General features: G+C 51.7%; 12 protein-coding genes across 12 annotated transcripts; 7 read left to right on the top strand and 5 right to left on the bottom strand.

Moving 5' to 3' along the window:
* Nucleotides 1–36: 36 nt before the first annotated feature.
* JCM6883_007347 (uncharacterized protein) lies at nucleotides 37–2890 on the top strand (the record flags this gene model as incomplete). The annotated part of the gene is made up of 10 exons (XM_076628178.1): nucleotides 37–520; nucleotides 586–1315; nucleotides 1375–1422; nucleotides 1486–1571; nucleotides 1639–1718; nucleotides 1780–1831; nucleotides 1907–2169; nucleotides 2234–2400; nucleotides 2463–2585; nucleotides 2659–2890. 10 exons carry the CDS (start codon nucleotides 37–39, stop codon nucleotides 2888–2890), a joined length of 2265 nt encoding a protein of 754 aa, XP_076491579.1.
* A 271-nt stretch (nucleotides 2891–3161) lies between these two features.
* On the bottom strand, nucleotides 3162–4609 carry JCM6883_007346 (isopenicillin N synthase family dioxygenase; the record flags this gene model as incomplete). The annotated part of the gene is made up of 7 exons (XM_076628177.1): nucleotides 3162–3172; nucleotides 3260–3377; nucleotides 3443–3668; nucleotides 3748–3816; nucleotides 3882–4116; nucleotides 4196–4421; nucleotides 4502–4609. The coding sequence occupies 7 exons, from the start codon at nucleotides 4607–4609 to the stop codon at nucleotides 3162–3164; spliced, it is 993 nt and encodes a 330-aa protein (XP_076491578.1).
* A 334-nt stretch (nucleotides 4610–4943) lies between these two features.
* On the top strand, nucleotides 4944–5848 carry JCM6883_007345 (uncharacterized protein; the record flags this gene model as incomplete). Its single annotated transcript, XM_076628176.1, has 3 exons — nucleotides 4944–5027; nucleotides 5085–5457; nucleotides 5517–5848. The coding sequence occupies 3 exons, from the start codon at nucleotides 4944–4946 to the stop codon at nucleotides 5846–5848; spliced, it is 789 nt and encodes a 262-aa protein (XP_076491577.1).
* Nucleotides 5849–6016: 168 nt separating this feature from the next.
* Nucleotides 6017–9251, bottom strand: JCM6883_007344 (uncharacterized protein; the record flags this gene model as incomplete). Its single annotated transcript, XM_076628175.1, has 9 exons — nucleotides 6017–6137; nucleotides 6198–6458; nucleotides 6542–7641; nucleotides 7699–8176; nucleotides 8247–8443; nucleotides 8507–8699; nucleotides 8770–8816; nucleotides 8890–9134; nucleotides 9197–9251. 9 exons carry the CDS (start codon nucleotides 9249–9251, stop codon nucleotides 6017–6019), a joined length of 2697 nt encoding a protein of 898 aa, XP_076491576.1.
* Nucleotides 9252–9680: 429 nt separating this feature from the next.
* On the top strand, nucleotides 9681–10785 carry PRP11 (spliceosome assembly protein PRP11; the record flags this gene model as incomplete). Its single annotated transcript, XM_076628174.1, has 7 exons — nucleotides 9681–9684; nucleotides 9750–9757; nucleotides 9826–9939; nucleotides 10004–10249; nucleotides 10325–10480; nucleotides 10575–10632; nucleotides 10703–10785. The coding sequence occupies 7 exons, from the start codon at nucleotides 9681–9683 to the stop codon at nucleotides 10783–10785; spliced, it is 669 nt and encodes a 222-aa protein (XP_076491575.1).
* A 522-nt stretch (nucleotides 10786–11307) lies between these two features.
* JCM6883_007342 (uncharacterized protein) lies at nucleotides 11308–13396 on the top strand (the record flags this gene model as incomplete). The annotated part of the gene is made up of 4 exons (XM_076628173.1): nucleotides 11308–12218; nucleotides 12290–12706; nucleotides 12776–12844; nucleotides 12910–13396. The coding sequence occupies 4 exons, from the start codon at nucleotides 11308–11310 to the stop codon at nucleotides 13394–13396; spliced, it is 1884 nt and encodes a 627-aa protein (XP_076491574.1).
* Nucleotides 13397–13983: 587 nt separating this feature from the next.
* On the top strand, nucleotides 13984–15191 carry JCM6883_007341 (F-box protein; the record flags this gene model as incomplete). The annotated part of the gene is made up of 2 exons (XM_076628172.1): nucleotides 13984–14479; nucleotides 14545–15191. 2 exons carry the CDS (start codon nucleotides 13984–13986, stop codon nucleotides 15189–15191), a joined length of 1143 nt encoding a protein of 380 aa, XP_076491573.1.
* A 114-nt stretch (nucleotides 15192–15305) lies between these two features.
* On the bottom strand, nucleotides 15306–16368 carry JCM6883_007340 (uncharacterized protein; the record flags this gene model as incomplete). The annotated part of the gene is made up of 3 exons (XM_076628171.1): nucleotides 15306–15436; nucleotides 15504–15807; nucleotides 16216–16368. The coding sequence occupies 3 exons, from the start codon at nucleotides 16366–16368 to the stop codon at nucleotides 15306–15308; spliced, it is 588 nt and encodes a 195-aa protein (XP_076491572.1).
* A 659-nt stretch (nucleotides 16369–17027) lies between these two features.
* Nucleotides 17028–18882, top strand: JCM6883_007339 (uncharacterized protein; the record flags this gene model as incomplete). The annotated part of the gene is made up of 7 exons (XM_076628170.1): nucleotides 17028–17103; nucleotides 17164–17218; nucleotides 17284–17371; nucleotides 17439–17501; nucleotides 17567–18309; nucleotides 18381–18789; nucleotides 18859–18882. 7 exons carry the CDS (start codon nucleotides 17028–17030, stop codon nucleotides 18880–18882), a joined length of 1458 nt encoding a protein of 485 aa, XP_076491571.1.
* Nucleotides 18883–19215: 333 nt separating this feature from the next.
* Nucleotides 19216–21117, top strand: JCM6883_007338 (glycoside hydrolase family protein; the record flags this gene model as incomplete). The annotated part of the gene is made up of 10 exons (XM_076628169.1): nucleotides 19216–19362; nucleotides 19425–19718; nucleotides 19781–19990; nucleotides 20055–20146; nucleotides 20218–20295; nucleotides 20357–20581; nucleotides 20648–20660; nucleotides 20732–20809; nucleotides 20870–20969; nucleotides 21029–21117. 10 exons carry the CDS (start codon nucleotides 19216–19218, stop codon nucleotides 21115–21117), a joined length of 1326 nt encoding a protein of 441 aa, XP_076491570.1.
* Nucleotides 21118–21318: 201 nt separating this feature from the next.
* Nucleotides 21319–24726, bottom strand: SEC21 (coatomer subunit gamma; the record flags this gene model as incomplete). Its single annotated transcript, XM_076628168.1, has 11 exons — nucleotides 21319–21554; nucleotides 21625–22290; nucleotides 22352–22486; nucleotides 22545–22642; nucleotides 22702–22948; nucleotides 23019–23450; nucleotides 23510–23643; nucleotides 23710–24119; nucleotides 24182–24340; nucleotides 24407–24574; nucleotides 24661–24726. The coding sequence occupies 11 exons, from the start codon at nucleotides 24724–24726 to the stop codon at nucleotides 21319–21321; spliced, it is 2751 nt and encodes a 916-aa protein (XP_076491569.1).
* A 680-nt stretch (nucleotides 24727–25406) lies between these two features.
* On the bottom strand, nucleotides 25407–25919 carry JCM6883_007336 (uncharacterized protein; the record flags this gene model as incomplete). Its single annotated transcript, XM_076628167.1, has 1 exon — nucleotides 25407–25919. The coding sequence occupies one exon, from the start codon at nucleotides 25917–25919 to the stop codon at nucleotides 25407–25409; it is 513 nt and encodes a 170-aa protein (XP_076491568.1).
* Between the last annotated feature and the right edge of the window lie 430 nt (nucleotides 25920–26349).

Raw genomic sequence — 26349 nt, 5'->3', positions numbered from 1 at the left:
AGGGAACCGAAACCCCCTGACGATTTCACGCTCCAAATGCCCTCATCTCCGAAAGTTCAGCGGGTTCGACCTCCGATCGTCGCGACTGCAACTACTCCAGCTCAACTGAACATCAACGGACCTCTCCCGAACCATCGATCCGCTTCGCCGGGCTCAGCGAACGCGGCCTTGTCATCAGCGTTAAGACCTCAAGGAGATTCATTATCCGCGAGGGGAGGAAGTCCTCACAATCATACGGCGTTCAGTCAGGGTCATACAGCGTTGGGATTGTCAAACTTGGTCGCGATGGATTTACAAGTACCGGAACCTGAACCGGAAGTACAAACTCCGACGATCGAAATTAGTAGTTCGAGCAGCGGGAGCGGGAGTGGGAGTTCGAGCTTGTCGGGGTCAGGGAGCGATGAAGAAACGACGAAGAAGAGTGTAGACAAGGGCTACGATGGAGATACGGTTCGAGAGAGGTTGACGAGTATGAAGAAATCTCTCGAAAGTCGAAATGGAATCAGAGATTACCTCAGTGGTCAGTACTCTCCGTTTCATACTGCTTGAGGTAACCCCTGTTGACTCTGGATCGACGCCCTGCAGGTCCCCACGACGAGCTCGTGATCCCTCTTCCTCGACCTTCACCTCTATCCGCCGCAAATTCTCCTTTCCCTTCTCCTGCCATCTCCACCACCTCGACAAGTTCGATCAACGCCGCCCCTATCCTCGAATACGATACTGAAGAAGCAGGATATACCGAAACAACCCCTTCTCTCGCCGCCGCGATCGACCTCTCTCAACGAGTCCCCCTAATCGAAGACGACTCAACTCCATCCCGACCTCGTCCTCGAGCATTCACGCTCTCTCACTCAGCGTTCGGTTCCTTCGGAACTTTCCCTTCGACCGCTCGATCCGGACCCCTCGCTCCTCCCACGATCAAATCCCGGTTCAAACTCTTCTTCCTCCAACTGTTCGCGAACGCCGCTTCAGCCGCTTTCCTCATGCTCATTATCGTCTGGGCTCTCGCGAGTCAAGGGTTGAATTTCGTCGTGAGATGGATGAAAGGGATTCGACCGGATCGAACTCTACGAGAATGGGATACCGAGGAAGCTCGAGCGAAATACGAACGAGAGAAATGCGTCAAGGATATTAGGTACTATGCGAGGAATTGTGGATTCGATGTCGTTGAACAAGAGGTGGAAACGAAAGATGGATACCTTTTGAAGGTGTTCAAGGTGATTTGTCTGAAGAAGAAAATGAAGATTCATTCGGATGGGAGAGGTGGATTCCCGGTTTTGATTCAACATGGTTTGTTCCAGAGTTGTGGAAGTTTGTGAGTCTACATCGCTTGCTTCGTCTCGACTTTCCTCCGCTGATCCCGTGTCATTACAGTATCACGAGCGAAGAACGTTCTCTCGCATTCTGGCTCGCCGAGCACGGGTGAGCCTTTCCGCCTCTCATTCGCTGCTGCCGAGTAGAGCTGACGACTCTCTCTGTCATTAGCGATTATCAAGTCTACCTCGGGAACAATCGAGGAGTTTTCGACATGGGTCACTCCTGGCTCAAACGAAGTGATCCTCGATTCTGGGGTAGGTTTTCGTGCGGCTCGCAGAGGAGAGACTGTAGCTAATCTCTGCATTCTTTCGGATCCTGCAGATTACAACATCAAGGAACTGGCGCTTTACGATCTGCCTGCGATGGTAGATCACGTCCGAAGGGATACTGGATACGACAAGGTACGCTGCTAGCTGTGATGAGGTTCTCCGGTGGCACTAACGAGTCTTTCGGATTCGATAGGTCGCTTTCATCGGTCACTCGCAAGGAAACGCAACCATGTTCTGCTCGCTCGGTAAGACCTCCGTTGCATCTGTGCGAGTGTGAGCACGACAGTATCTGACCACTCGCTCGCTCATGCTCATTGCAGCACAAGGAATGGTTCCCGAACTCGGTCAAAAGCTCAGTCTCTTTATCGCTCTCGCTCCCGCCGTCTTCGCCGGTCCCCTAACTACCGGTTTCCCCTTCACCTACCTCAAGAGTATGAAATGGAAGACCTGGAGGAGATGGTTCGGAGTACTCGATTTCATTCCGTTGATGAGGATCTCGTACGATTGGACTCCTTCGAAACCGTTCGGTTTACTCGGGTATCAAATGTTTGCGTTCTTGTTCAATTGGACCGATGTTAACTGGGTAAGTCTCCCTCAGTTCGTCACTTTCATCGACGTAGCTCATTCATGTGTGTGCTTTCGGATAGCTCCTTCGTCGAAAACCGAAAATGTTCAGGTTTACTCCTTCTCCAGTCTCGTCTGCTTCGATCTTCTGGTGGACTGGTTACAATGGATTCTCGACGAGGGGCTGCGTGCTCGATCCGAACGCCGAGAAGTGGTTCGATAGTAGATTCCCTCCTCTTTCGATTCATCAGTCAGTAGTACTCCTTCTTTTCAAAGAGACGGAGGACTCGACTGACACGCTGAATGTGACAGCGGAGGGAAAGATTACTTGGTTCTCACTGAGCCCCTCTTACACCGCCTGAAGACGAAGGAGCACGATGTCGATGTCATTCGAGTTCAGAAAATGGATGATGGAGAACACTGCGATTTCTTCTGGTACGTTCTTTTCTTTTTCAGTCTCCTCGCTTTGATTACGAGACTGACTGTGAACGGGATTCCGTCACTGTAGGCACGTCGACGCCGTAGAACTATGCTTCAGTTCATTCCTTGAAGACATCGAAAAAACTCGACCTCGCTACCCAGAAGAACGCGCTCAGTCTTCCAAGTCTCATCACCAGAAGCCCGATCGTGACGCCAACATCGATGAAGAAGCCCCTGAAGCGGAAGGTGTTCACGCTCATGCGACACAGAAAGGTGAAACGAAGGAAGTTGAGGTTGTGACTTCGGGAGAGGGATACTAGAGTCGCTCCGAGCTTGTACATATCTCTTCTTCGTTCGGTATACTAGAGCTTCGTCTGTTCTGTTCATATTTTACTCTTTGTTTCTACTACTTTCGATTTTATCAGCCTTTGCGAAAGGCAGATTCGCGCTCTCTACGGCGCTACGCGCTTTCAACCACTCTCGAAGCGATCACATCGAAGCGCAAGTGTAAGTAAGGATGTTGTGTACTGCTAATAAGTCGAGGCAAATCGACAATTATAATCGATCGAACGTGAATAATATAGGATCGCATCATTTCGTGTCTGTTGGTCCGAGATTCCGTGATGAACGTCAGCGCTCAGCCGCAGCGGTGTGAGTGATCTCCGCATCGAGGGAAACAATGGACCTACAAGTCTCTCCCAATCGACGAACGAGATACTCTTCTGTTTCGACAGGCTCGTATTTAGGTTCTCCAGTGTTTGGTAGACATTCGATCATTTGATGGAGGTTGGGATTCGAGAAGAAGGCCTATAGTGGAGAGCGGACTTGATCAGCTCCAATCAGTCGCAGTGAAACGAGAGAACGCAGCGCACAATCGAATTTCGTCTCGGAGTCATCACATCCTCAGAAGCTCCTGTCGGCAAGACGACCCGATGTACCGTCGACTTGAGTCGATCATTAGACCACCTTTGCAAGAGGTCTCCAATGTTGACGACGACTGTCGATTCTTGAGGGTATGCCGGAACGAATTGACCTTGAGAGTCTTGCACTTCGAGACCTCCGACCATGTCCTGGAACAAGAGCGTCACAGTACCGTAGCTGAATGTCCGGTAGGAAGCTGGATCAGCGGCGAAGATGGAGGAATTGCGACCGAGAGAGGGAAGAGACTCTGACTCACTCGGTGTGTGATCCTGCTCGGTTACCACCCCCAGCGATCTTTTCTCGCTCGACGGGGGGATAGTTGAGACTGTATACGAAGAGTGCCACACCTGAGCGATCATCATGATCGCCGAAAGCTCGATAGAAACTCACAGCCTTAGGTTGTGAGCTTTTTGATCGACCTTATCGTCGAAAAAGTTCTCCCCCAATCCCATCGCGAGCGCGAGAGCCCTCATGATCTCCAAGTGTAGGAGATGACATTTCTCGAAGAAGTCGTTCGAGATGGGCTTGAATCCGGGGAAAGCTTTGTCGGGCCATCGGTTCGAGAATTTCGAATCGTAATCTCCTTCCCGGTAGTCCTTACCGATCTCCATCGTCTCCTTGTAGTCTATACAGGCGATCCGTACAAGTCAGGAGGACAATGTTAGCTCGCGTTACTGTTCCAGAGTCGAGAGAGACGAGCTGACCTGGAGCTTGCTGGCGAAGTTTCTCGATCTCCTCCTTACTTGTCGCCTGCGTGACCCGCTCTCTACCTTGTCTGACATAACCTCGGTTGCTCTCAGGACATTCCCATTCGAGCTTGTCTTTCTTCTCGAAAGGTAAATCGAAGAATTTCTTTGTCGCAGTAAATGTTTCTTCGACTTGAGTTTTCGGAATGATCGTGTCAAAGTTTCGGAGCATGAGGAATCCGACCTGAACACACGTAAAGCGACATAGTCAGCTCAATGACCAGGCTTCGAAGGAGAGAAGAGGGACAGAGAGAACCGACGTACCTTTGTGCACGCTTCGTAGAGCTCTTGAGCTACTTTTGCTTTATCTTCCGGTGCCCCAGTCAGGTACGGACCAAAGTCGATAATCGGTACGATACCGGAAGTTGCCATGGCGAGAGAAAGTTGAGAGGGAAAGCCGGGTCGAAGTTGGGTGAGAAGAGGAGAGCGAGGGTAGGTCGGAGCGGTGGGGAAGCGACGCAGGTTGGTTGATAGAGGGATGCTTGTGATAGCAAGGATGCTTCAGCCGATTAAAGGTTGGGCAGAGGGAAAGAGAGCGGATCAAAGATTCGGGTCGTCCGTTTCGAGCTCTTCTCTTCCTTATCTCCCCTCCTCCTCTCCACCGTGCCTACAATCGACCACTGATTGGATGCTCTAATCACCTAGCCGAAACCTGCTACGGAAAGAACTCTAGACACCTCCCCGCTCCATCCATTCACCTTTAGAGATGAAGCTTATTATCACGGGCGCAAACGGCTCGGCTGGTTCAGAAGTCCTCCGACAGGCTTTGTTAGACTCACGAGTAACTGCAGTAAGTTAATCGCTTCGTCTCGCGGGTGTACTCGAGCTCAACTCCTCCCTCAATCAGGTCACTACTCTCACTCGGTCTCCTCTGCCGCCGTATCTCCTCGCCCCTGCACCAGACACCACTCCTCCGAAGCTTACACAGATTATCCACTCCGACTTCTCCTCGTACCCGCCTTCCCTCCTCGAAAAGCTTCGAGGTCACGACGCTGCGATTTGGGCGTTAGGGACGAGTAGTGTCGGTGTCGAGGAAGCAGAATACACCAAGATCACCTACGGGTACGCGATGGAAGCCGCGAAAGCATTGAGTACATTGAAAGAGGGACGGGATGGCGAAGGGAAATTCGTATTCGCTTACTTGAGCGGAGCTAGGACTACTCAGACTCCCTCCGAAGGTTCTGGGTTCTTCTCGACTCCAATGTGGGCAAGGGTGAAAGGTGAGTTGCTCATCGAATGTAGCTCTCGATCCCCGTAGCTCAATTTTCGATTTTGTCAGGACGAACCGAACTCGAACTCGCTCAGCTACCTCACATTCAAGCGTACTCTTTCCGACCAGCTTTCATCGTCCCTTTAACCCTTCCGCCTCCTGAGCACCGAAGCCGCTACAACACTCCATTCTTCCAAACACTCGGCAAATTCATTGGCTCATTTTCGTCCTCTGGTGCTGTTGGTGCGGACGTACTCGCGAAAGGGATGCTTCGAGCGTGCTTGGAAGGGAGCCAAGCGGGAGGAATACCCGGATGGGAAGGGAAGGGAAAGGAGGGGAACGAAGGGGTATTCGAGAATGAAGAAATTAGGAGACTCGGGGAAGGACTGGCGGCAAAGTAGGGTACAAACAACGACTACGCTTGTACCCTCGCTATCTCATCGGGACGTCGGATAGTAGCGCTAGTGATTCCAGAACAGAGTGAATTCACACAACAAGGAAAGGACAATACAAGGGCTCCTAAATCTTCTACATGGCTCGCAGCAATCCGTGAAGCTACACGAGACACTTCATCCCCCTACTCTTCCATAGCCAACTCGAGTTCTCAGTGTCCTCCGTTGATCCTCGAGGCTGTTTTTCCATAGTCTGAAACAGAAGTAGGTTGATACAAGTGCTGAGATACCTCCAATTCTGCAAAGTCGCCGACTGGTCAGCCTTGTGAGACATCGAGCGAGAAAGGGATAGACTTACTGGAAGATGAGAGACAGAGAATTGTACCCTCTGGCATTCTCTCCTCCTTGCGCGGCCTCTTCCACCTGTCTCGCGACGAAGAAGCTAACGCCTCTGACTACGAATCGCTTGATCGGATCTGTCGATAAGGTTTCGGAAGTTGAGTCTGTCGAGGGAGCGTGAGCACCCAAGACCGATTTTCCTGGATCGAAAATGGCGAAAATGATCGAAGAGACCGCCGTCACGAGCAATTGAGGCAAGACGAGGTAGATGTTGTGACACCTGATTGCGAGAGACAGGTCAAATAAAGCCGCGTCAGCGTCTGAAAACTCCAGGATGTGAAAAGTGACTGAATTCGCACGAACCCAAGGATAACTCCTGCTTGATCACCGCCGCCCGCTCCTCCTCCTCCACCAGCAGCGTGTCCCGATTCGTGCTCTTCGTTCATCCATTCGTCATCTCCCGCGTCACCGCTATCTCCCTCCGAGTCTCGAACTCCTCCAACTCGGATCTTCGGTATTCTCGACCTCTCATCTTCCTCGTCAGAAGCGGAGAATTCGAAGCTTCTTTTCTCACTCCTTCCACTGATCGAAGACAGTTCATCCGAGTGTCGAATCCGAATCGTTCTCCTACTTCGATCTCCCTCTTCTTCCTCCCAGTTGTTTCCCCTCATCTCCTCCAACGGCAGTTTGATTGTACTTGTACTAGCGCCGAAACCCGGCGCGAGGTTTCCGTATCCGAAAGTTCCCAGGCCGCTTCCTTTCTGCGTCGAGAACCGTCGATTCGAGCCACCGCTACTCGCGACGCTTCTCGGGCTTCCTCCTAATCCTCCTTCATCGTCCGAGAGGTTGAATGCGGAGAAGTCGCCATTGTTCGGAGGGTAATCGAACGTCGACGAGGCGATCGAAGCTCGGTTCTGCTTCTTCTTCCTCTCCGTTTCATCGCGAGCGTTTCGAGGAGAAGAGATGACAGGTGAAAGGGTGGTTTCGTTCGAAGGCGTTGGAGAGAGGATAGGTGGAGTCGCGAAAGACGGTGAACCCGAAGGAGAAGGCGAAGCGAGATCGAAATACGCCGTCGAAGTGGTCGAGAAGACTGAAGTACAAGTCGCGGGAGTCGGTGGTAGATCTTGGTAGGGCTCTATCGAAGGCGAGTCCTGTGATCTCAAGAGGTTGAGAGACGCAGGGGCCGGCTGAGAAGTAAAGGTTGAAACGGGTCGAGGGGTTCGATCGAGATCTATTGTTCCTTGTCTTCCCGCTTCGTCGTCGTCGGAAGAGTTGAAGCTGTCGTCGGAATCGGGACCGAGAGTGTGAACGTTCATCGTCGAGGCTGAAGCGTCCATCTTTCGAGACTGAGGTGAACGAGGAGAATGGAGCATCATTGAACCAGACCCTGCGCCTGGAGAAGCGTGGAGTCCGACCGATTTGGCCGAGGAGGGCCCGTCGATCTTCAAAATAAGGTCCGCGAGCTACCACGTTCGAAATGTTAAACGTGCGAGCAAGCTGTGAGAGAGGGAGAAACTCACCACGGCGAATGGGATCCAATTTGTGCACGCCCAATTGAACCCGATCAGCGCGATCAAGACCGTTGCTCCTCCTACTGTTCCGATGATCGAGCAAAAGAGCATGAGAACTCCAAGAAGCCCTGTCGAGAAGGTCCAGAGGAGGGGGAGGGAGAGCCATGGAATCGGAATCGGGATGAAGTGCTTGAACCGTTCAATAAGGTTGTGAGAAGTTGAAGAGTGTGAGCCGTAAGGATGTGTCGAAAGGCGCGTCGAAGAGGAGGAAGCGGTGAGAGGCGGGAGGAGAATCGAGGCGAGGAGAGACACGACCGAGTGGTAGAACATGGCGGTGGTCCCTGCTCGAGTTGCGTCTTCTTGAACTAGCTCAGGGGCTTCGGCGAGATCGGAGTAAGATACGGGTTGTAGGGTTGTTACGTAGATCTCGGCGATCCAGGTCGTTGTGAAGAAAAGGATCGGAAACCAAGAAATCCAGGAGAAGAATCTATTCGAAGAGGAGCGTCAGAAGAGTTGTATGAGTCAAGTATGGGAATGAGAACGAGTGAGTGACTTACTGGACGTTGAAGACCGATTGAATCGGTTTAGGAATCGTTCGCATTGTGTGAAAGACCTCCTTGATGACTCGCGCAAACACGTTGCCTCTACGCTTGTCGTCTTCGTCGTCTCGAGAGATCAATATGCGCTCCTGTACGGAGGCCAAAGCGATTGTGTGCGTGATACAAACGAATACGACCGTGAAGAAAGCGATGACCTGACCCCTCGCGAACGTCGCGTCAGTTCTTGAACGCCGGGTCAAGAGAGAAGGCTCACTCACCTTGATCTGCGAATCTCCGACAATGCCTCCGCTCCAGCGCACCAGATCGAGAGTACCCAATCCGTAACCGAAAACGGCGCCAAACCCAAACATGCGAGCGGCCCATGCGTTCGCACTCGCTTGTTCTGAAGGAGGGACGAGATCGACGATCAAGGCTCGGTCCATCGCCTGCACAACGTTAACGCTGAAATCTCTGTCTTCGTTGAAACGATTTTCTGCGAACCATGAGCGAGGACTCGGTCGATTTAAAGCGATAAACTCACATCAGGTAGACTGCCGAGATCGCTAAGGCGATAGACAGGTTTCGGTGCTGTAGTGGGGACGATTCATGTTCAGATCCAAGATAACTTGCTAACCGAATCGAAGTGGATCTTGAGACTCACGGCGGTTCCTCCTTCTTCCGCGAACCAGTCCGCGACTTCCTTCGCCCAGCCGAGCAGCATGACCGATATCGACGAAACAATGACTCCGCCGAAGATGAAAGGTCTCCTCCTTCCGTACTTTGATTTGCAAGAATCGGAAAGAACTCCGACGAGAGGTTGCGCGAGTAAGCCTGAGAGAGGACCGGCAACAAAGACGACTGCCATCATCGACTTTGAGACTCCCAAGGACAGCAAGAAGGGCGAAGCTGGAAGCGTAGAGATCAGTTCATAGAAGACGAGAGAGAAGCCGGAAGGGGAAGAGACGCACCTTGAGCCATTTCGCATGACCAAACGAGTTGCAACCCGAAGAATGACGAAGTCATTAGCCATACAGGCCTATGCAATCTACCCTGTCCTATCCATCGCGTTCGCGCTTCACCCCGCTCTGAGTTCGAGCCGAAACTGGCGACAGCACCGACCATCGACTAAGAAGCTGCAAACTTTTCCTGCGGCTACCGAGTCAGAGCACGGGTACACTCAGCTCAACCGCCGCTCAGTAAGGATTGAAGAACGTACAAGGTAGTTGCGGGATCGTCTAAATTTCTAAATTTGGCGAAGTGGGCGCTGCAGTCGAGCCCTGGTGCGATGTGCGCGCCCGCTTGTTCTTCAGTCGGTCGCGATCTAATGTGATTGTTGTGATCGTGTAGACGTCGCAGAATCGAAGGGAGAAGTGGAGAAGAGAGCCTGAAGCGCGGAGATGAATGAGTTGCGATCCAGAAGTCTCCCTCTCTCTCTTCACTCTCTTATCACGGATGGGTGAGTCAGGTACAGACTGATCTCATACGAGCACAATTACTGACCTTGTCTCCGTTGTCTCGCAGATTTCCAAGTTTGTTCCAACTTTCCGATCCGGCTTCATCTCCCAAATCAACATACTGACCCGTCACGTCTCCTTAGAACCGAGTAGGTAGCAAGTTCGGTGGAGGTGGTGTAGCAGGTCAAGCGGAGCAAGCGGTAGATCGTCGGGAGCGACTACGTAAACTCGCTTTAGAAACTATCGATCTCGCTAAAGTGAGCCCTCGCTTCTCCCTCGCCATGCACGATGAGAGGCTGATCTGGTTACGCTTCTTGCTAGGACCCGTACATTTTACGCAATCACTTGGGAGGACTCGAATGTCGATTGTGTTTGACGATTCACACGAACGAAGGGTCTTATTTGGCGCACACGCAGGGAAAGAAGCATCAAACGAATTTGGCGAGGCGAGCAGCGAGGGACGCTCATGATCCGAATCACTACGCCGCGCAAATGGCGGCTCAACAAGCTCAAAAGGCTCAGGTTCAAACGAAAACTTTCCTCAAAATCGGTATGCCTGGGTATCAGGTGAGTGTTTCTCTTGTTCTGGCAGCAGCGAGATAGCGGAATAGACGAATACTGACGCTGGATTGGTGTAAACAGGTGACGAAAGTGCGAGACCCGATCACAGGTCAATTGGGTCTACTGTTCCAAGTTCATTACCCGGAGATCAAAGAAGGAGTCAAGCCCAGGCATCGATTCATGAGTTCGTTCGAGCAAAAGGTGGAAGCACCGGACCGAAATTGGCAGTACTTACTGGTGAGTTTTCATACTTTCAGTCTTCGCCCGTTCCCGCTGCTCTCGCTCGCAGTGAAGTGCGCTCTCGAGCTGACCCTGTTTCATTCTCATTCAGATTGCGGCGGAACCTTACCAGACTATCTCGTTCAAGATCCAATCGAGAGAGGTAGACAGTAAGTTGACCTCGAGTCGTTTCTCTGTCTCGATTGAAAGCTGCTAACGAGATCTTTTTATGATTGACAGGTACAGAGGGTATCAATTGGGAGCATTGGGATCCAGATACGAAAACTCTATCTCTACAATTCCTCTTCGCTCAACACAAGTAGATTTGCCAGCTTTTTTCACATTTCACCATCCAGCTCCAGGACGATCACTCGAGTCTTGTAGCATCAGCACCTGTACTGTACTAGTTACGCCTTTTTCGTGCCTTGGAGGAACCGTCAGAAGAGAATTCGCTCGTTCGAGTTTGGTGCGCACGCCTTTTCTCCTCTTCTCTCTTCGCATGGCTATCTGCACGTTCTTGCTTCGAGTGATCCGCAGCATCGTATCGGGTCCCAGAATGATCGGGACTGACCTGATAAAGCCATTTCGCCACTTTTTGCCGATGATTTCAATCTGAACCGACTCTGTTCTTCAGCACTATCGTCTTCTGCCTTCGTCTACCTGCCTTCTTACCATTCTTCGACACTCCACCGCGAGCCTTCCCTCGACAATGCCGCCTCTCCATGCTTGCCTTGCGGTTTTCGAATCGCCCACAAAACTCCCCTCGGTTTCCCCGGCTCTTCTCTTCTCCCTTTCTGCTCACTTCGCTCTCATCAAGTTCGGCCTAGTCAAATCTCGACTTCACGATGCATCTATTACCTGCAACGCTCACCCTCTTGACGCTCTTGTCTCTATCCGACCCTCTTCAAGCTCTCCCTCTCTCCCCTTCCGCCTCAGTCACCGCATCTGTTGACGCCAAAGCCGCGGGGCCGACTCGTCCGCCTCGTCCTTCGCTACTCTCTTCGAACCCTCGACAACATCTCAACAGAAAACGAGCTCCCGCTCCTCCTGCGGCCATCTCATCACCTCCGAATGGAAAGAGGAACATGCAAGGAGAGACTAGGTTACAAAAGCGAAGGAGTAAGAAAGATGACGATGAGTGGTCAGACGAAGGAGGAGACGACGAGTGGTCCAGTTCGAAAGATGATGGAGAATGGAAGAGCTCCGATTCGAAATCAGGATCAAGCGAGGAGGAGGAAGAAGACGGCGGCGATTGGGAAGAGGAGAGTTCGGGGAGTTCGAGCTGGAGCGAGAGCAAGACTTCGTCAGGAGGTTCATCAAAGACGAAGACCTGGAGTGCGGACGAAGAGGAAGAAACGTCAAGCTGGGTCTCCCTCAAAGATCCTCGAGCTACTTCAACCTCCTCCTCCTCGACCTCGACTCCCACTTCAGATTCCGGCTACTCTGACGACAGCAAAAGCGGATCTTCCACCTCGTCATCAGCAAGTTCGACTTCGACTGGCAAATCTTTCGCTTCTTCCGATTCTTCCTCTCAAGATTGTACGGTCCTCGCTTCACTCTACACTTCCCTCGGAGGCGCCTCTCCCGGCTGGATTAACATGAACGGATGGAGCTCCGGTTCTACGGAAGCTTGTTGCGATTGGTATGGAGTTAGTTGCGATTCAACGGGCAGAGTTACGGCGTTGGATCTCGCTGGCAATGGACTCAGTGGACCGCTCGACAACAGAGTGTTCTCTTTGAGCGCTCTCAACAGACTGTGAGTAACTTTCTCCTTGGAATATATGATCGCGGGTTCACTTTACTGATCGGTTCGAGCTCGATCTCTAGTAACATGTCTTCCAACGCTTTAACCGGTGCACTTCCCGACGCCTTCTCTACAACTCCTCTCCTTTCGACGATCTACCTCGATTCGAACCTCCTCACCGGACCCCTCCCTCCTTCCTTCCTCGCTTCTTCCTCGATTCAGTACCTTCACCTGTCGAACAACTCCCTCACCGGATCTCTCTCTTTCACCTCGGCGACGAATTTGTCGGTTCTCGACTTCTCCCGCAATCAACTCGATGGACAACTCGACATTTCTGCCCACGCAGGCGCCTTGACTTCGGTCAAATTGGATTACAACAAATTGAGCGGAGCCTTACCGGATCTAGCAACGATGCCTGGTTTGACGAGCTTCAGTATCAAGGGCAACGCCTTCACGGGTCAAGTCACTGGATTAGGAAGTGTCACGAATTTGGAGAAATTGTGAGTTTCCCTCCTCCGACTCGCATCTTCGTAGATGAACTGGGAGACTGACTTTCGTGTCTTCTGCAGGGATATCTCGAGTAACGCCTTGATTGGACCTTACCCCGATCCTACCGGATTGACCAAATTGACAACCTTGTAAGCTTACTTTCTTCGTTCCTCAACCGGAGATCGCAGGTGACTGACTCGTATTCTCTCCTTAGCTCGATCGCTGCAAACTCTTTCACTGGACCGTTCCCTTCCTCCCCTGCTCCACCTTCACTTCTGACATCGACTCAATCGAACGGTTGCAAGATCGATGCCGCCCTCCCTGCCGCCGCCTGCCCTGCCGATCAAGTTCTCGCGGACCCTCGAAGTCTCGCAGCTTTCTGCGGAGTCGTCTGCAAGGGAGGAGGAAAAGCGAAAAGTGCTGTCGCAGGAAATTTCGCGGCGGCTCAAACCGGAGCAGCAGCTCTACCTGGAGCTTCGCCTTATTTGTCGGCACCAGCTGGAGCTGGAGCGAATGCTGGGGTAGGAGCAGCAGCAGCCGGAGCCGGAGCTCAGATGATTCCGCCAGCTTCGGGAAGTAACTTTGGGGGACCGGGAATGGGTCAAGGCTTGTATAGTTCGGCGGCGGGAGGTCGCAAGGGGTCAGATGAAGCGATGACTGTCTTTGGTCTTCTCATTGGATCGGTTATTCTTCTATGGTGATCTGTTGGACTTGATTATTTGTGGTTTTCTCTGTTTCTCCGGGCAATAGACACTTGGTTTCGTTACGTATCACACGTATTCCGTCCAGATCCTCTCTCGTTTAGAGAGCTCCTCTGTCATGCAGTCTGAAGGAGATCGAGACTGAAACGAATGCGAAAAACTGCGCAGAAGAACGGCTCGGTTTGCGAAATCACTCTTCTCTCGTCCACTCTTTGCTCTTCTGCTTCGTCACCAACCACGACCGGTAGCTTGAGTCAGTAACGCACTGTGAGTGAAGCTACTGAACTATCTGCCGCGTCTCTGTCTCTCTCACTCAGTCAACTTGACCTCATCTTGCTCCCTCGATCACGAAACTCTCGCAGGGAATAGGGTCTCAGCAACATCTCCAAGTGGTCATTGGGACTCCATCGCTTCACTCCGGCGGAGAAAGGTGTCTAGCTCGAAGTCAGCCTCCTGAGTCCTCCTCTCCGTCTGTCTTCCCCCCTCGCGTTCCCCAAAGTCCCCTCGGCGACATGACTGATCAGGTCACGTAGACTTTGACAGATCGCTGACAGCTCTTGAGTATCCGGAAGCTTCTCTCGACCGACATGGCGTCTCGTCCTCGGCCCGCCTCATCCTCTCTCAGCCCTGAACCTCGCAACTTTGCCCGACTCCCTCCCGAACTCCTTCAGTCGATCTTCGATTATCTGTCTCCGTACCCGATTCTCCCCTCGCAGTACAAGGAACGTCAAGCGCTTTTCCGCTCAATCTCTCTCGTTAACAAACAATTGAATCGACTCGCAAAGTGGTATCTCCTGCACGTCGTCAAGTTGAGCATCGTCGGACATCGTTCTCTTTCCGGAGTCGCTTCGATCTTGAGAAAGCTGCGCAAGGGAGACTTGGGGGAGGCAAACAAGGTCAAATGCCTGATTTGTGAAGATTTGGAGTACAAACACAAGGTTGGCATCGAAGGAGTGAAAGGTCTCACCGAGAAGTTGGAGGAGATCTCTTACAAGGCTAAAACGGAGGGAGGAGCTCGATTCGGACAGACGCCGAAACCGTCTCGCATCGGTTACTATTGCTTCATGCCTTTCCTCGGTTCGAGTGAGTCCACCTCCCTCTTACATAGCTGCTCGAAAGGTTGGCTCATGGAGCCATACCTCGACCAGACCTCAAACGACTTCATCTCGTCAATATCGATATTTACGAAACGCAATCTTTCGATTTCCCTCTCCTTCAGCAACTCAGCTTTGACAACGTCCTTCTTCCTCATGAGTCTACATTCACCTACAACCTCCCTTCGCTCCGTCACTTTTCGACTTCGCAGAACCGTAAAGAATTCTACTTACTCGAGGCTCTTCTTCCTCAACTTGTTTCGTTCGGCGTCCATCTCGAAGAACGTTCGACGCTCCCCAAATCGATCCTCAAGTCTACCGTTCCCTGTCTCGTCCGATGCTCCGTTAATACTCCTCGAGGCGACTTGACTTTCCGCACGCAACACATGGAGATCTTCAATCTGCGTCTCGAAGGTTCCGAAGGTTCCAGAGGTTCCAATTCCTACCTTCTTTCGCGTTGGATCAATGCTCTCGCTGGACTTCACGAACCCATCTCCCTTCGATCCATTTCTATCTCCGACAAGATGCACTGGCATCAGAAAAGTCTCACCGTCGATCAGCGACGCAACGTGCTCGACTTTGAACAAACTTGTCGCAGCAAAGGAATCGAATTGATCTACGAGGAAACGGACGAAGATATGAACGATCAAGGTCGATTGTCTCGAGAGTTCATAAGGAGGGCAGAAACGGGTAGGACTTGAAGAAATAGGGCGAAGAGAGGAGGAGGACAGAGCTGAAGAGAAAAAAACGCTTGATCTACCTAGTACTGTAGTCTACGAACACGATTCCCCCAATTTGTAACAATCTGATCTGTTTTACGAACCTAGACCCCCATACGCTTGATCGAAAACGACTTTGATCGCGAAAGTTTCTTCTCCGGCGAGATGAAGATGCCAAAACGACTGATCGAGCTCTGGTCCGATTTTCTCGAAATGCCAGACATCACCTGTCACAAGCAAACCGGTTGCCGGCGTCAAACTGAGTCTTGGGAGAAGAGGAGTCTGTCAATTTACCAGCGAGTTCGATTACGGGAGATTCGAAAGAGTCAAACAAAGCTGGCAAGGCCGGAATCGATTCACGGGGATCTATGGTCGTCGGCAGTAACGCAGGTGCTCTGATCCAGAAGAACTGCTTCGACGAAGGTGGAGTCGCAGACGGGGAAGAATCGGGAGTCGAAACGACTTTGAATGGAGTCGCACAAGTGGTTGTGATGGCGGAACGAGAGAAGTGATGGATGAACAGAGTACGAGGTAAGTAGGAAGTAAGGTAGTACGCCAAGAAGCGGGAAAGGCGATTCGAGACGTCGAGGGAACAGAGCTGCCAGGAGATGGATCAGATCAGTCTGTCGAACCTACCGGCGAGAGAGGAAATGAGGTGATCTACGAAAGCATGAGGCAAATCCTGAGACGAGTATTGAAGAGGTGAAGAGGTAAAAGATGGAGCTCGGGTGCTCGTTGAACGGAACGACGAAATCGAGGAACGACGACCTGCGGATTCGCCTGTTAGACTTCAATTGACACTGGGAGAGTGAGCGGGAGACTCGCTACCTCTGTGTGAGATCGCCGGTGACAAAGACCCTTTCAACCTGTCAAGGACATCCCGCTTGATCAAGATGTCACCGTTCCCATTACTCGCGATTGTGCTGCTCCTCGAGCGTGAACTTGCTGCTGAACTGGATCTCGTGTACGAGGCGGAAAGAGTCGAGTTGAGTGATTGCGAGCGCACTGGCGGAGGAGGGTAACGGTCGAATGGTGAGGAAGAGGAGAAGTAGGTCGGTAGGGAAGAAGAGGAGGAAGTCAAGGGGATCGATTTCGAAGTAGACGAACAGCGAGAAGTCGTGTAGCTACGGCGATAGGGATCCACAGGAGTGTGAAGCATAACAAGAGTGTCGAGAAGTAGCCTAAAGAGAAAAGCGAAGCAGGAGGAGCCGTGCTTCGAAGCGAGTAGATAACGGAAGATGTCCATGGTCTTGTGACTTCAAAGAAGGGAACTGAGCGGATCGATCTCGAAATCAAGAGTCATGTGATACCTTCTGACCATCAAAGCGATGCTCGGCTGGCTTCTGGCACGGAGAGAGAGGAAAACAGAGCGAGCGAGGGAAACTGATGGACAACGACAAAGAATCGTCGGGAAATTCCCTCGTCGCAGAATGTAGCTTTTTATGACAATTCCATCGTCTATACGCGTCGGGAAGCTCGTTTCTCGGTCGAGAGGGTGAGTTGAATAGGCCGAGGGAAAGTTGAGGAGAGTTGAGCGATGGGAGCGGGATCTGAAAGCTTGATGGGTCGGAGCCGATACGAGATAGACCGAGGACCATATCCATGAGACGACTCGAGATCAAATAGTGGTTGGAGAGAGGTAGAGAGTTGGTTGGGATTATTACTGGAATCGATTTCTCTCTCTCACGCTCCATCCCTCGCCTCTCTCCCTTTCCTTCCATCTTCTATACCGGTGAGTCCTCGTAGTGTACATGCTCCTTCGAAGCTGAGCTGATTTCCCTTCGCGATCTCCTTGTTGATCAGTCTCTACCTCGAAAGATGTACTCTGCTCGCAACTTGATTCAGCAACGCGCTCGCCAATGCGCTCGCGTTCAAGTTCAAAGCGGTTTACGCCGTGAGTACTACCTTCACACAACTTTCTACTTGACCCAGGGCTGACGCTGTTCCTGTTTAGAATTCCACTCCTCTCCCACTTCCGCTGCTCTCACCAAATTCCTCTTCCCTGCCATGTGAGCATGCAAGACCGCTCTAGGATGCTTCAGATACAGTCTATTGACGCTCTTGCTTTGTCCAGGTCTCCTACCATGACTGAGGGAGGTATCGCTTCGTGGAAAAAGAAGCAAGGTGAATCCTTCGCTCCTGGAGACGTTCTCCTCGAAATTGTACGCTCGCGAACACTCTGAGAAGGAAACAGGAGATGCTGATCTGAGGCTGGTTGCGCTTTTGCAGGAAACCGACAAAGCTACGATGGATGTTGAGGCACAAGATGAAGGTATTCTCGGAAAGATTCTCGTGAGCTTGTCCGTTCTATCTTCTTTCGAGCTCTCCATGGTGACGCTCTTCATATGTACCTGCAGGCTGGCGATGGATCGAAGGCCGTTCAAGTTGGATCTCCTGTCGCTATTCTCGGAGAGGAGGGAGATGACTTCTCCGAGTCTGCGATCAACGCTCTCGTAGCTGAATCGAGTGAAGAGGCACCCAAGAAGGAAGAGGCCAAGGAAGAGAAGCCCAAGGAAGAGCCCAAGAAGGAAGAGTCGAAGAAGGAGGAACCCAAGAAGGAATCCTCAGCGCCCAAAAAGTCGGGAGGACTCGAATTGTCGACTGATCGACCCGTCATCCTCGCTACTCCTATGGCCAAGCGTCTCGCTCTCGAGCAAGGTGTCCCTCTCGCCCAAGTCAAGGGTACCGGTCCCGAAGGTCGAATCCTCAAAGAAGATGTTGAGAAATTCAAGTCTTCCTCCGCCTCTTCCTCTTCCGCCTCCGCCCCTGCTCAAGCTTCCTCCGCCCCCGCTCCTGGCGCTCAATACGTCGACACCCCTGCCTCAAACATGCGAAAGGTCATCGCTTCCCGTCTCACCGAATCCAAATCTACGATCCCTCACTATTACCTTACCGTCGAAGTCAACATGGACCGCGTCAACAAGCTCCGACAAGCCTTCAACACTGCCGCCAAGTCGGCTGATGTCGCTGGTGCTCAAAAGGACGGAGTCAAGGCTGGTGTCAAACTTTCCGTCAACGACTTCATCGTCAAGGCTTCCGCTCTCGCTCTTCAAGACGTTCCCGAAGCCAACTCTGGGTGGCACGGAGACTTCATCAGGCAGTACGTATTGTTGCCCTCCGCTATTCGCGTCTTACAAACGATACTGACTCGTCTTGATTCTTGTTTCTCAGATACTCTACTCAAGACATCTGCGTTGCCGTCTCGACTCCTACCGGTCTCATCACCCCTATCGTCGCCGATGCTGGTCGCAAGGGACTCGCTACGATCTCGGCTCAAGCCAAGGAGCTCGCTGGAAGGGCTCGCGATGGCAAGCTCAAGCCTGAAGAGTACCAAGGTGGATCTTTCACCATCTCGAACCTCGGCATGATGGGTATCGACTCTTTCACCGCGATCATCAACCCTCCTCAATCTTGCATTCTCGCGATCGGAGGAACCGAGAAGAAGTTGGTTCTCGACGCTTCGTCCGAGAAGGGATTCAAGGAGGTTAGCGTGATGAAGGCGACTCTTTCGTGTGATCACCGAGTCGTCGATGGTGCTGTCGGTGCCCGGTGGTTGAAGGCCTTCAAGTCTTACCTCGAAGTGAGTTTCCCCTGCTCGCTGCTGAGTTGATGATTTCATCCGAAACTAACGCTCTTTTCTTCCCTGCAGTCTCCTCTTTCTTTCATGCTGTAAACTTCTCGCACCTCTTTCTCTCTTCTCGCCACCCACTATAACCCCTTAGTTTTCGCTTGTTCTTGAATCTTCATCGTTCGTTTTCGTTATCCGGTTTTCCTGATTTTTTTATTCCTGGTACTTCACTCGCTCTCTTCTTCTATACTGCCCTGCTACTCTCTCTGTTTACAAAATTCTGGGAAACTGCAAAGCCCTCGACTCTTTCATAGACGCACCTACCCATTTTCTTTTCCACGATGTTCGGACCCTCTCTTTCGCGAGCTTCGTGCGTACTGACGCTCGAGTCTCTTTCCAGCTCTTCTTCTCTGCTCTGGCAACCGCTAGCCTGCATGCATGACACACAGGAACAGCCATAGCTCGACACGACCTCCCCCTTCAGACGACGACGACCTTGAAGAAGATCCTTCATCCGATTCTTCATCACCTTATTCGACCGATTCATCCGATTCAGAGACTGGTCTGCACGAGAAGGAGTCACTGGTGAGTACTGTCTTCTAGTTCTTTTGGTTTGCAGCCGCTGAACAAAGCTGGCTCTCCCTCAGCGACGACACTCAGGCTCAGTGAAATCACGAAAGAAGGATAACTCGTCTACCTGGATCGTGATACTTGGAGTGCTCGTGGTGGTGACAGCAGCGATAGCAGCGTATTTCTACGTCGAAAAGGAAGGAAATGGTTTTGAGAATCTGATAGGCGGAGACGAAAGTTCAGCGGCGATCACTTCAAGCTCGACATCCCTTAGAGGAGGTGGAACATCGGAAGGGTCAGGTGGAGGAGAAAGTGGGTTGTCAAAGACTGCTTCGGCGAGCTCGACGAAAAGCTCGGGAGGACATACAAATGTGAGCTGTTTCTCCTCGATTAGCTGAACTGATCGCTGACTCTTGGAATCACCGCATCGTAGGGTAATGAGAATGAAACGCCTTCGTCAACAACGGCTGACAGCATAAAGCCGACAGGAGCATTAGAAGGCAAGGAGGACACAAATTCAACTTCTTCGAAAGACGCGAGCTCATCTCCGACAACTTCAGGCCAAGCCCCCGCCTCACCCTCAGACAGTAGTACTGGTTCCGGTTCCTTGAGATGTCGCAAAGGAGTTGGCTATAACAAAGCGGTGAGATCGCTGTTTGAGCTCGAGCATACAAAATTCAGGTCTGATTTCGCTCGCTTGTTCATAGCCTCTAACACAGCAGCTCGACATCTGTTGGGCCTATAACTGGGACTCGACGGGGGGCGGTCTGAAAGACGGAGTGATGTACGTTCCAATGTTGTGAGTTTCGTTTCCCTTTCTGCTGATTTCGAACTTGCGGAAAAATTGGCTTAACCTACGTCTTTCGTCAGATGGGGAACAAAGAAACTTGAAGGATGGGAAGCAGCAGCTGACAAAGCTATTCAGCAGGGCGCGACTCACATACTCGGGTGACCTTTCTCTCGGATAACCCTCGAGTCTCTGCTTGAACTGACACGTCGCTCCACTCAGGTTCAACGAGCCCGACCTCGCAGAGCAAGCGAATCTCTCCCCCTCAGAGGCAGCTTCGATATGGTCTTCGGCGATGCAACCTCTCGCAACGAAAAACGTCAAGCTCGTTTCACCAGCTGTCTCAAACGGAGTTCTGACGGATGACGGTAAGCCGATGGGGGTACCATGGCTGAAAGAGTTCTTCGACGAGTGTACAGGATGTACGATAGACGCGGTCGCCTTGCAGTAGGCTCTTCGAACTTTCCGGTTCCCAATTTCGCGAGCTGAACCTTTCTCCTTTGCTTGCTCCAGTTGGTACGATTCCGTAAGTCATCTCTTCTACCCCTAGCAAGCTATATCTTTGTCCTTCAAAAGCTGAGAGTGTAGCCTCGACAGGCGAGCAATCTTGAGTATTTCAAGAAATACCTGGAGGAAGCTCACACAGACCTTTCGAAACCCATCTGGCTGACGGAGGTGAGTCGGTGATCCCCTTCTCCTCGCCCGGGGCTGTGTTGCCGACTTCAACCGCTTCAGTTCATGGGCACCGGTTCTGCAAAGGATCAAGTATCCTTTATTTCGGCGGCAGTCGAGTGGCTCGAGGATCAAGATTATATCGAGGCGTATGCGGCTTTCGGTGAGCTCCCTTCGCCTTTGCTTTCTCAGGAATTGGGCTGATATGCTCGTTGCTTCTAGGCGACTTCTGCGACAACGAAATTGCTAATTTTGTAGATTGCGACGGCAAGCCAAACGACCTCGGACTGGCATATTCATCTGCGACGTAGCTCTTTTGTGTTGTAACCTTGAGATGTACCTTTTCACGAGCAAGCGTCGGGCGTAAACGGTTATTCGGGACACTCCTGCGTTGGGACAAAGGCTGTGGGTATCATGTCACGAGTACGGAATGGGAAATGAAAGGGTCAAGAACAAAATCTACATCAATGAGGACAAGATGAGGAGAGAGAAAGAGAGGGAGAGGAGTTTTCTTAAGCAATAGCCGAAACGACAAGTTGCGCGGCTTCTTCCTTTTCTGCTCGGACCGTCAACTCCAAGACGACTCCGTTTCCTGATTGATAAGTCATACGAGCACGAGCGAGTACCTTTCCTCCTCCACCACAAACGAGACCCGACATGTTGAGCGTGTGAACAGTTGGGGAAGCAGGCGATTCCGTTCCTCCAAGTGCTTCCATTCCGAGAATCTCCAACAGAGAATCGCATGCAGCTAAAAGAAAGAGAGCGATCCGAGTGAGATACGCGGCCAGAGGACTCTAATATCGAGAGAAAGAACTCACTCTTGAGGGAATCGAGCGCCGTCAAAGCGAAAGTTTCTTGCGCCGTGGCTCCACTTCTCAGCCTATCCCACTCGGTCGCGAACGCAGCATAACTCGGTACGATGTAATCTCCAGCTCCGACCTCGAGTTCCTCGACCTGGTACTCGTCGTCGTATCCATCCTCTTCCGGTTCTCCCGATTCGGGGTCGACTTCTTTCGAAATGAATTTGAGAGTATTGGTGAACGATCCAGTCGCGTAAGCCGCGGGATCTGTTCGTGAGAACGACACATAGACGATATCGGAAGTGTTGGGAGCGAGAGAAGGAACGGGAATGATGAAATCTTCGACGAGTTCAGTTTCTTCGGAGGGTGACATGATGACCGAGACTTGTTCGAGATGGACCATGTCGACCGTGTTGCGGACGTTGAACTGGAAGACGACGTGCTCGGCGAAGATGTGTTTGACGGCAGAGACGACGTATTCCGTTTCGCGTTCGGTAAGTTCGATCGGTTTCGCGCTGCTCTTGAGAACGGGACCGTATTCGGCGAGTTCGGGAACTTCCGCGAGTTGCTTCGCATAAGCCGATTGGGTTTCGGTGGCGGAGGGAGCTGCGCCGTTCGAATCTCCAGCGATACCAGCCGAATCCGATGCGACAGCGACAGAGTTGATCGCATCTGTTCGCGAGCCTGTTCGAGAGAGACCAGAGTCGGTTGCTGAACAGGGAAGGAGAGAGAGGACTGTACTCACGTCGAGCAGCTTCGAGAGCTTGTTCTTTGCTGACTTTCGGAACCGAGGCAAAGTCGAAAGGAGCGATCGAAGATTCGGTGTCGGCGACGTAAGCAGCCAATCGGGTCTCGAGGGCGTCGAGGGAGAATGTCGAAGCTACGGAGAGATCTTGGTCAGGTTGAAACGCCTGCGCGGAAACAAGAAAGCCTCTTACCTTCGCGAACGAAAGTGTCGGCCAAAGGCTCGTCGTTGAGGAGTTTTAGGTTGAAAGCAGCTCGGTCTCGGACTTCATCGTCGACATCGTCGAGGCACCTACGAGACACAGAGACGTGAGCATCGATCGAGGACGTCTCCACGAAGAGTTTGCTTACCTAGTGAGGAGAACTTTGATACTCTTTTTCACGGCTTGATCCGCAACGTTGACTCCAAACTTGGCCAAGCTCGAAACAGCTGCCGCACGAACGATAGCGTTCTCGAGAATGACTCGGTTGTAGATGTATCGAATGTACTTTGAAGGTTGAAGAGTTTTGGGACCTTCGACTCCGAGAAGATGCAGGATTCGAACCGAGAGCTTGGTGAATTCGCAGTCTTCGATGAACTCGCAAAGTTGAGCGAGAGCTACAAGAGAGAGTGATCGAAGGTCAGCTATCAAAGCCGAGCCAGGCGAACGAAAGGAAAAGGTGCTGACCAGCTTCTTTCGAGTCCGAGATGAATTTGATCATATCGAAGATCGCTTCGACGACCGATCGCTTGAACTCGTATCCTCCTTCGTCTCGAAGGACTCCCGACAGGAAGTTGAGCATGACGGATTGCTTCGCTGGGAATTTGAGGCAAAGTGCTCGAATCGCGTTGACGACGATGACCTTGAACTCGTCCGAGATTTCGCTCATGAATTGAGAGATTTGCTTCATGAGTCGATCGACGGAAGCTTCGTTACCGGTCTTGAGGAGGGTCGTGATGGCGAAAGTTGCGACACTCCGGTTGTCGTCGTTGATGAGTTTTTCCATGTCGAGGTTGCAGGTTTGGACGGCGTTGGGGTGGGTTTGAGAGAGTTTTGAGAGAGTACGAATGGCGGCGAACTTGAGTGTCGACTTGGGGGAAGAGAGGAACAGTTGCAATACTTTGGAGAGAACGAGATTCAGACGAGTCCCTCAGGAGAAGATAGCGCGTTTCACTCACCAGCGATAGGTCGTTGAAGTTCACTCGAGCCAACGTTCTTCATCTCGCAGATAGCGCGGGCAGCTTCGTAGTTGACCATGTCGCTCTTGTGTTTGAGGTAGCCTTCGATTAACTCGTACATTCCTCGCTGGACGCTACAGAGGGTGAGATCTAGGTCAGTGATAGGATAAGAAGATACGAGACGATAATGAAAGACGTACTTGGGATCGTCTTCCATTACTTTCGCAGCGAAACGGATCAACATGCAAATCGCGTTCGGGCTCCTCAAGACTCCCGAAGATCCTTTCGACGCCGAAAGTTGCTGAATCATCTTCGTAACCGCCATTCGATCACCTTGTCGGATGAGGTAGAGGAGACCGAGGGCGTGGTACTGAATGATCGCGCTCGAACTTTGCATTTGTTGGAACCCGGCTTGAGCTCCGTATCCCATCATTCCCGAACTTCCCTTGTTCTGTACTGCTTCGGCAGCTTCGTTCGCCCATCGTTTGATGACGTCTCGTGCGACTGGGTGGAGGTGGTAGGCAGAAACGAGAGCGGCAGAAGAAATCGAAGTGTTTCGGTCGACAATCGCAGCCTTGAAAAATCGTTCAACTCCGACAATCATCGATCCCTACAATGTCACCCGATGTAAGCTTGTCTCCTGTTGTAAAGGGACAAGGCAGAAAGACTTACATCGATGACACGGCAGAGAGCACGAATAGCGTTTGGTCGGTAAATCACTTCGAGATTCGGTTGCATGTCTTTCATTATCGACGAGGTGACCATGATGACATCTTCAGCGATCTTCGAGAGCTCCTTGATGACGAGGTAGACCATTTGTCGGAGAGCACTCTGCAAGTTCGATTCGATGTTAGCTCGTTTAACTTGACAAGCGGCTCAGACTGCGACTCGACTCACATCTTTGTGTTGGAACAGCTTGGTAACACCAAAGAATAGGGTCGTAGCTTCCTGAGTTCCGAACGTCTCGCCGACATAGAGTAAATAAATGATCTTGGTGAGGAGGATGCGACATTTTCTCGGGCTGATAGGGGTTTCATTGAATACTCGAGCTTCTTGGATAACAGTCTATGATAGGGACGCGCAACGGTAGGTCAGCGAGTGAGGTTGATGAAACAGGACGTGTCGTCGAGGTCGGGACAGATGAGACTCACCGTCTTGTCCTGGAAGAAAGACCCTACTCCACCGTGACTCTCCTCATCCTTCTTGTAACCCGGCATGCTCGATCGGGCTTATGAGTTGAACGAAATCGAGAGATGCGGGAGATTGAATCGGGTGAATCACCGAACGTGAGTGAGGCGAAGGAAGGCGCGCGTTCGAGTGCAGTCGAATAGATTAGTCTTGCTAGCTACTTGGCAAGCTTGCGGCGGTCTGTCGAGTCGTCGATAGAACTTGAGGTCGAAACGGATCTTCGCGCAACTTTCGCTCGAACTTTCGCTCCTGCCTTTACCTCCGTGTTTTCGACCAAGCCGTTGTATACACCAAGCTACTGCGACAGCCAGCGGTCTTCGTCTCCGGCCAGCTCCGGGGCACTGAAATCGCTCTTCGTCTTCAATTGGAGTTCTGTTGCGCACTTGCGTATCTGGTTTCTGACGCTTAATTATGCTCGTGTTTGTTCACTTGCTCATCTGCTCAGAGTAGGGGTCTCGGCTCCGGTGCTCGACTCGACACGACATTCATCGAGCTAGCCATTACCTCTCAACGCTGTCAGATTGCGAAAGAGCGTCCGCCCTCTCGACACGATTCGATCTCTGGTTCACTGATATCCTGTCTCAGTGAGATGATCGTAAGAGAAACGGTATAGATCACATTCGGACAAAGCATTACTGTAAAGGATTCCACTTCCTATCTCTTCCTTCGACTTCCTTTTCGACCTCGCATCCATCTAAGTCCTCACCTACTACCCTGCTTCTACCTCTCTTCCGATCCTCCTTTGCGTCATCCTCCTCATAAAGTCCTCGGAAACTTGGCTTTCGCCCTTCATTTGATCGGATTGTTCTTCGAATACTACTAAAACGTTTCGATTCTTCGCCGCAAGCGCGACATTCCCGATCGAAGTGATGATCTCGTCCGTCTGGTACTTTGGAGAGAGGCAGCTGAGAGTAGGAAGGTAGAGCAATTCGAGGCGAGCGAAATGATAGGGATCCTGGAGGAGGAAGGCGAACCAGTTCAACGTAGAACTGCAGGATGTTGCCGACGTTGGGGTCGGACGGGGGTTCAGGATGTCGGAGAGAAGGAGACGAAGGTTCACAATGGACGATTCCGCTTGTTGCGCTTCGGGAAGCCGATTCCAGGCAAGGTTGACGAGAATCGAGGCGAGAGAGAGGCTGGAGAGCTTGAAATGTACCTCAACGAACACGTCCGCCGTGATGATACTCGAGTCCATTCGCGGGACTAGGCCGAGCAGGTTCATCTTGTCGAGGATAAGGAGGCGGCATACGTCGAAACCCAGGTGACGAAGTGACGGAAAACTTGCCGCTGGCAGCGGGAACGGGTCGACAGAGACACTGCATAAGCCGAGTACCTCGAGAGAGGGGAAAGATAAAGGGAAGAGCGATCTTGTATCGAGATTGATGTGATTGAGGAAAACTCGAGAGAGATCTGTTCCGCAACGAAACAGAGTCAGCTCGTCCTGTGGCAGAACCGTAGTAGATCAACAGACGGACTAGAACCCTGAAACAATTCCAATTGCCATAGACCGGAGTAGCTAAGAAGTTGCTTCGTCCCGCCCAACATCGACGGAAGTTCCCTCAACAGACGCGAGAAAGAGGGGTCAAAGAGAAGTGTTCCTGCCGCGTCGTATTCCGATTCGAAAAAGACTGTTTCTAACGAGGCTAATCGAT

Source organism: Sporobolomyces salmoneus (assembly GCF_050403485.1).
Source record: "Sporobolomyces salmoneus JCM6883 DNA, S_salmoneus_JCM6883_v1_ctg1, whole genome shotgun sequence".
Classification (NCBI taxonomy): domain Eukaryota; kingdom Fungi; phylum Basidiomycota; class Microbotryomycetes; order Sporidiobolales; family Sporidiobolaceae; genus Sporobolomyces; species Sporobolomyces salmoneus.
Note: the sequence above shows the minus strand (reverse complement) of the source record. Positions and strands in the feature narration are given on the sequence as shown.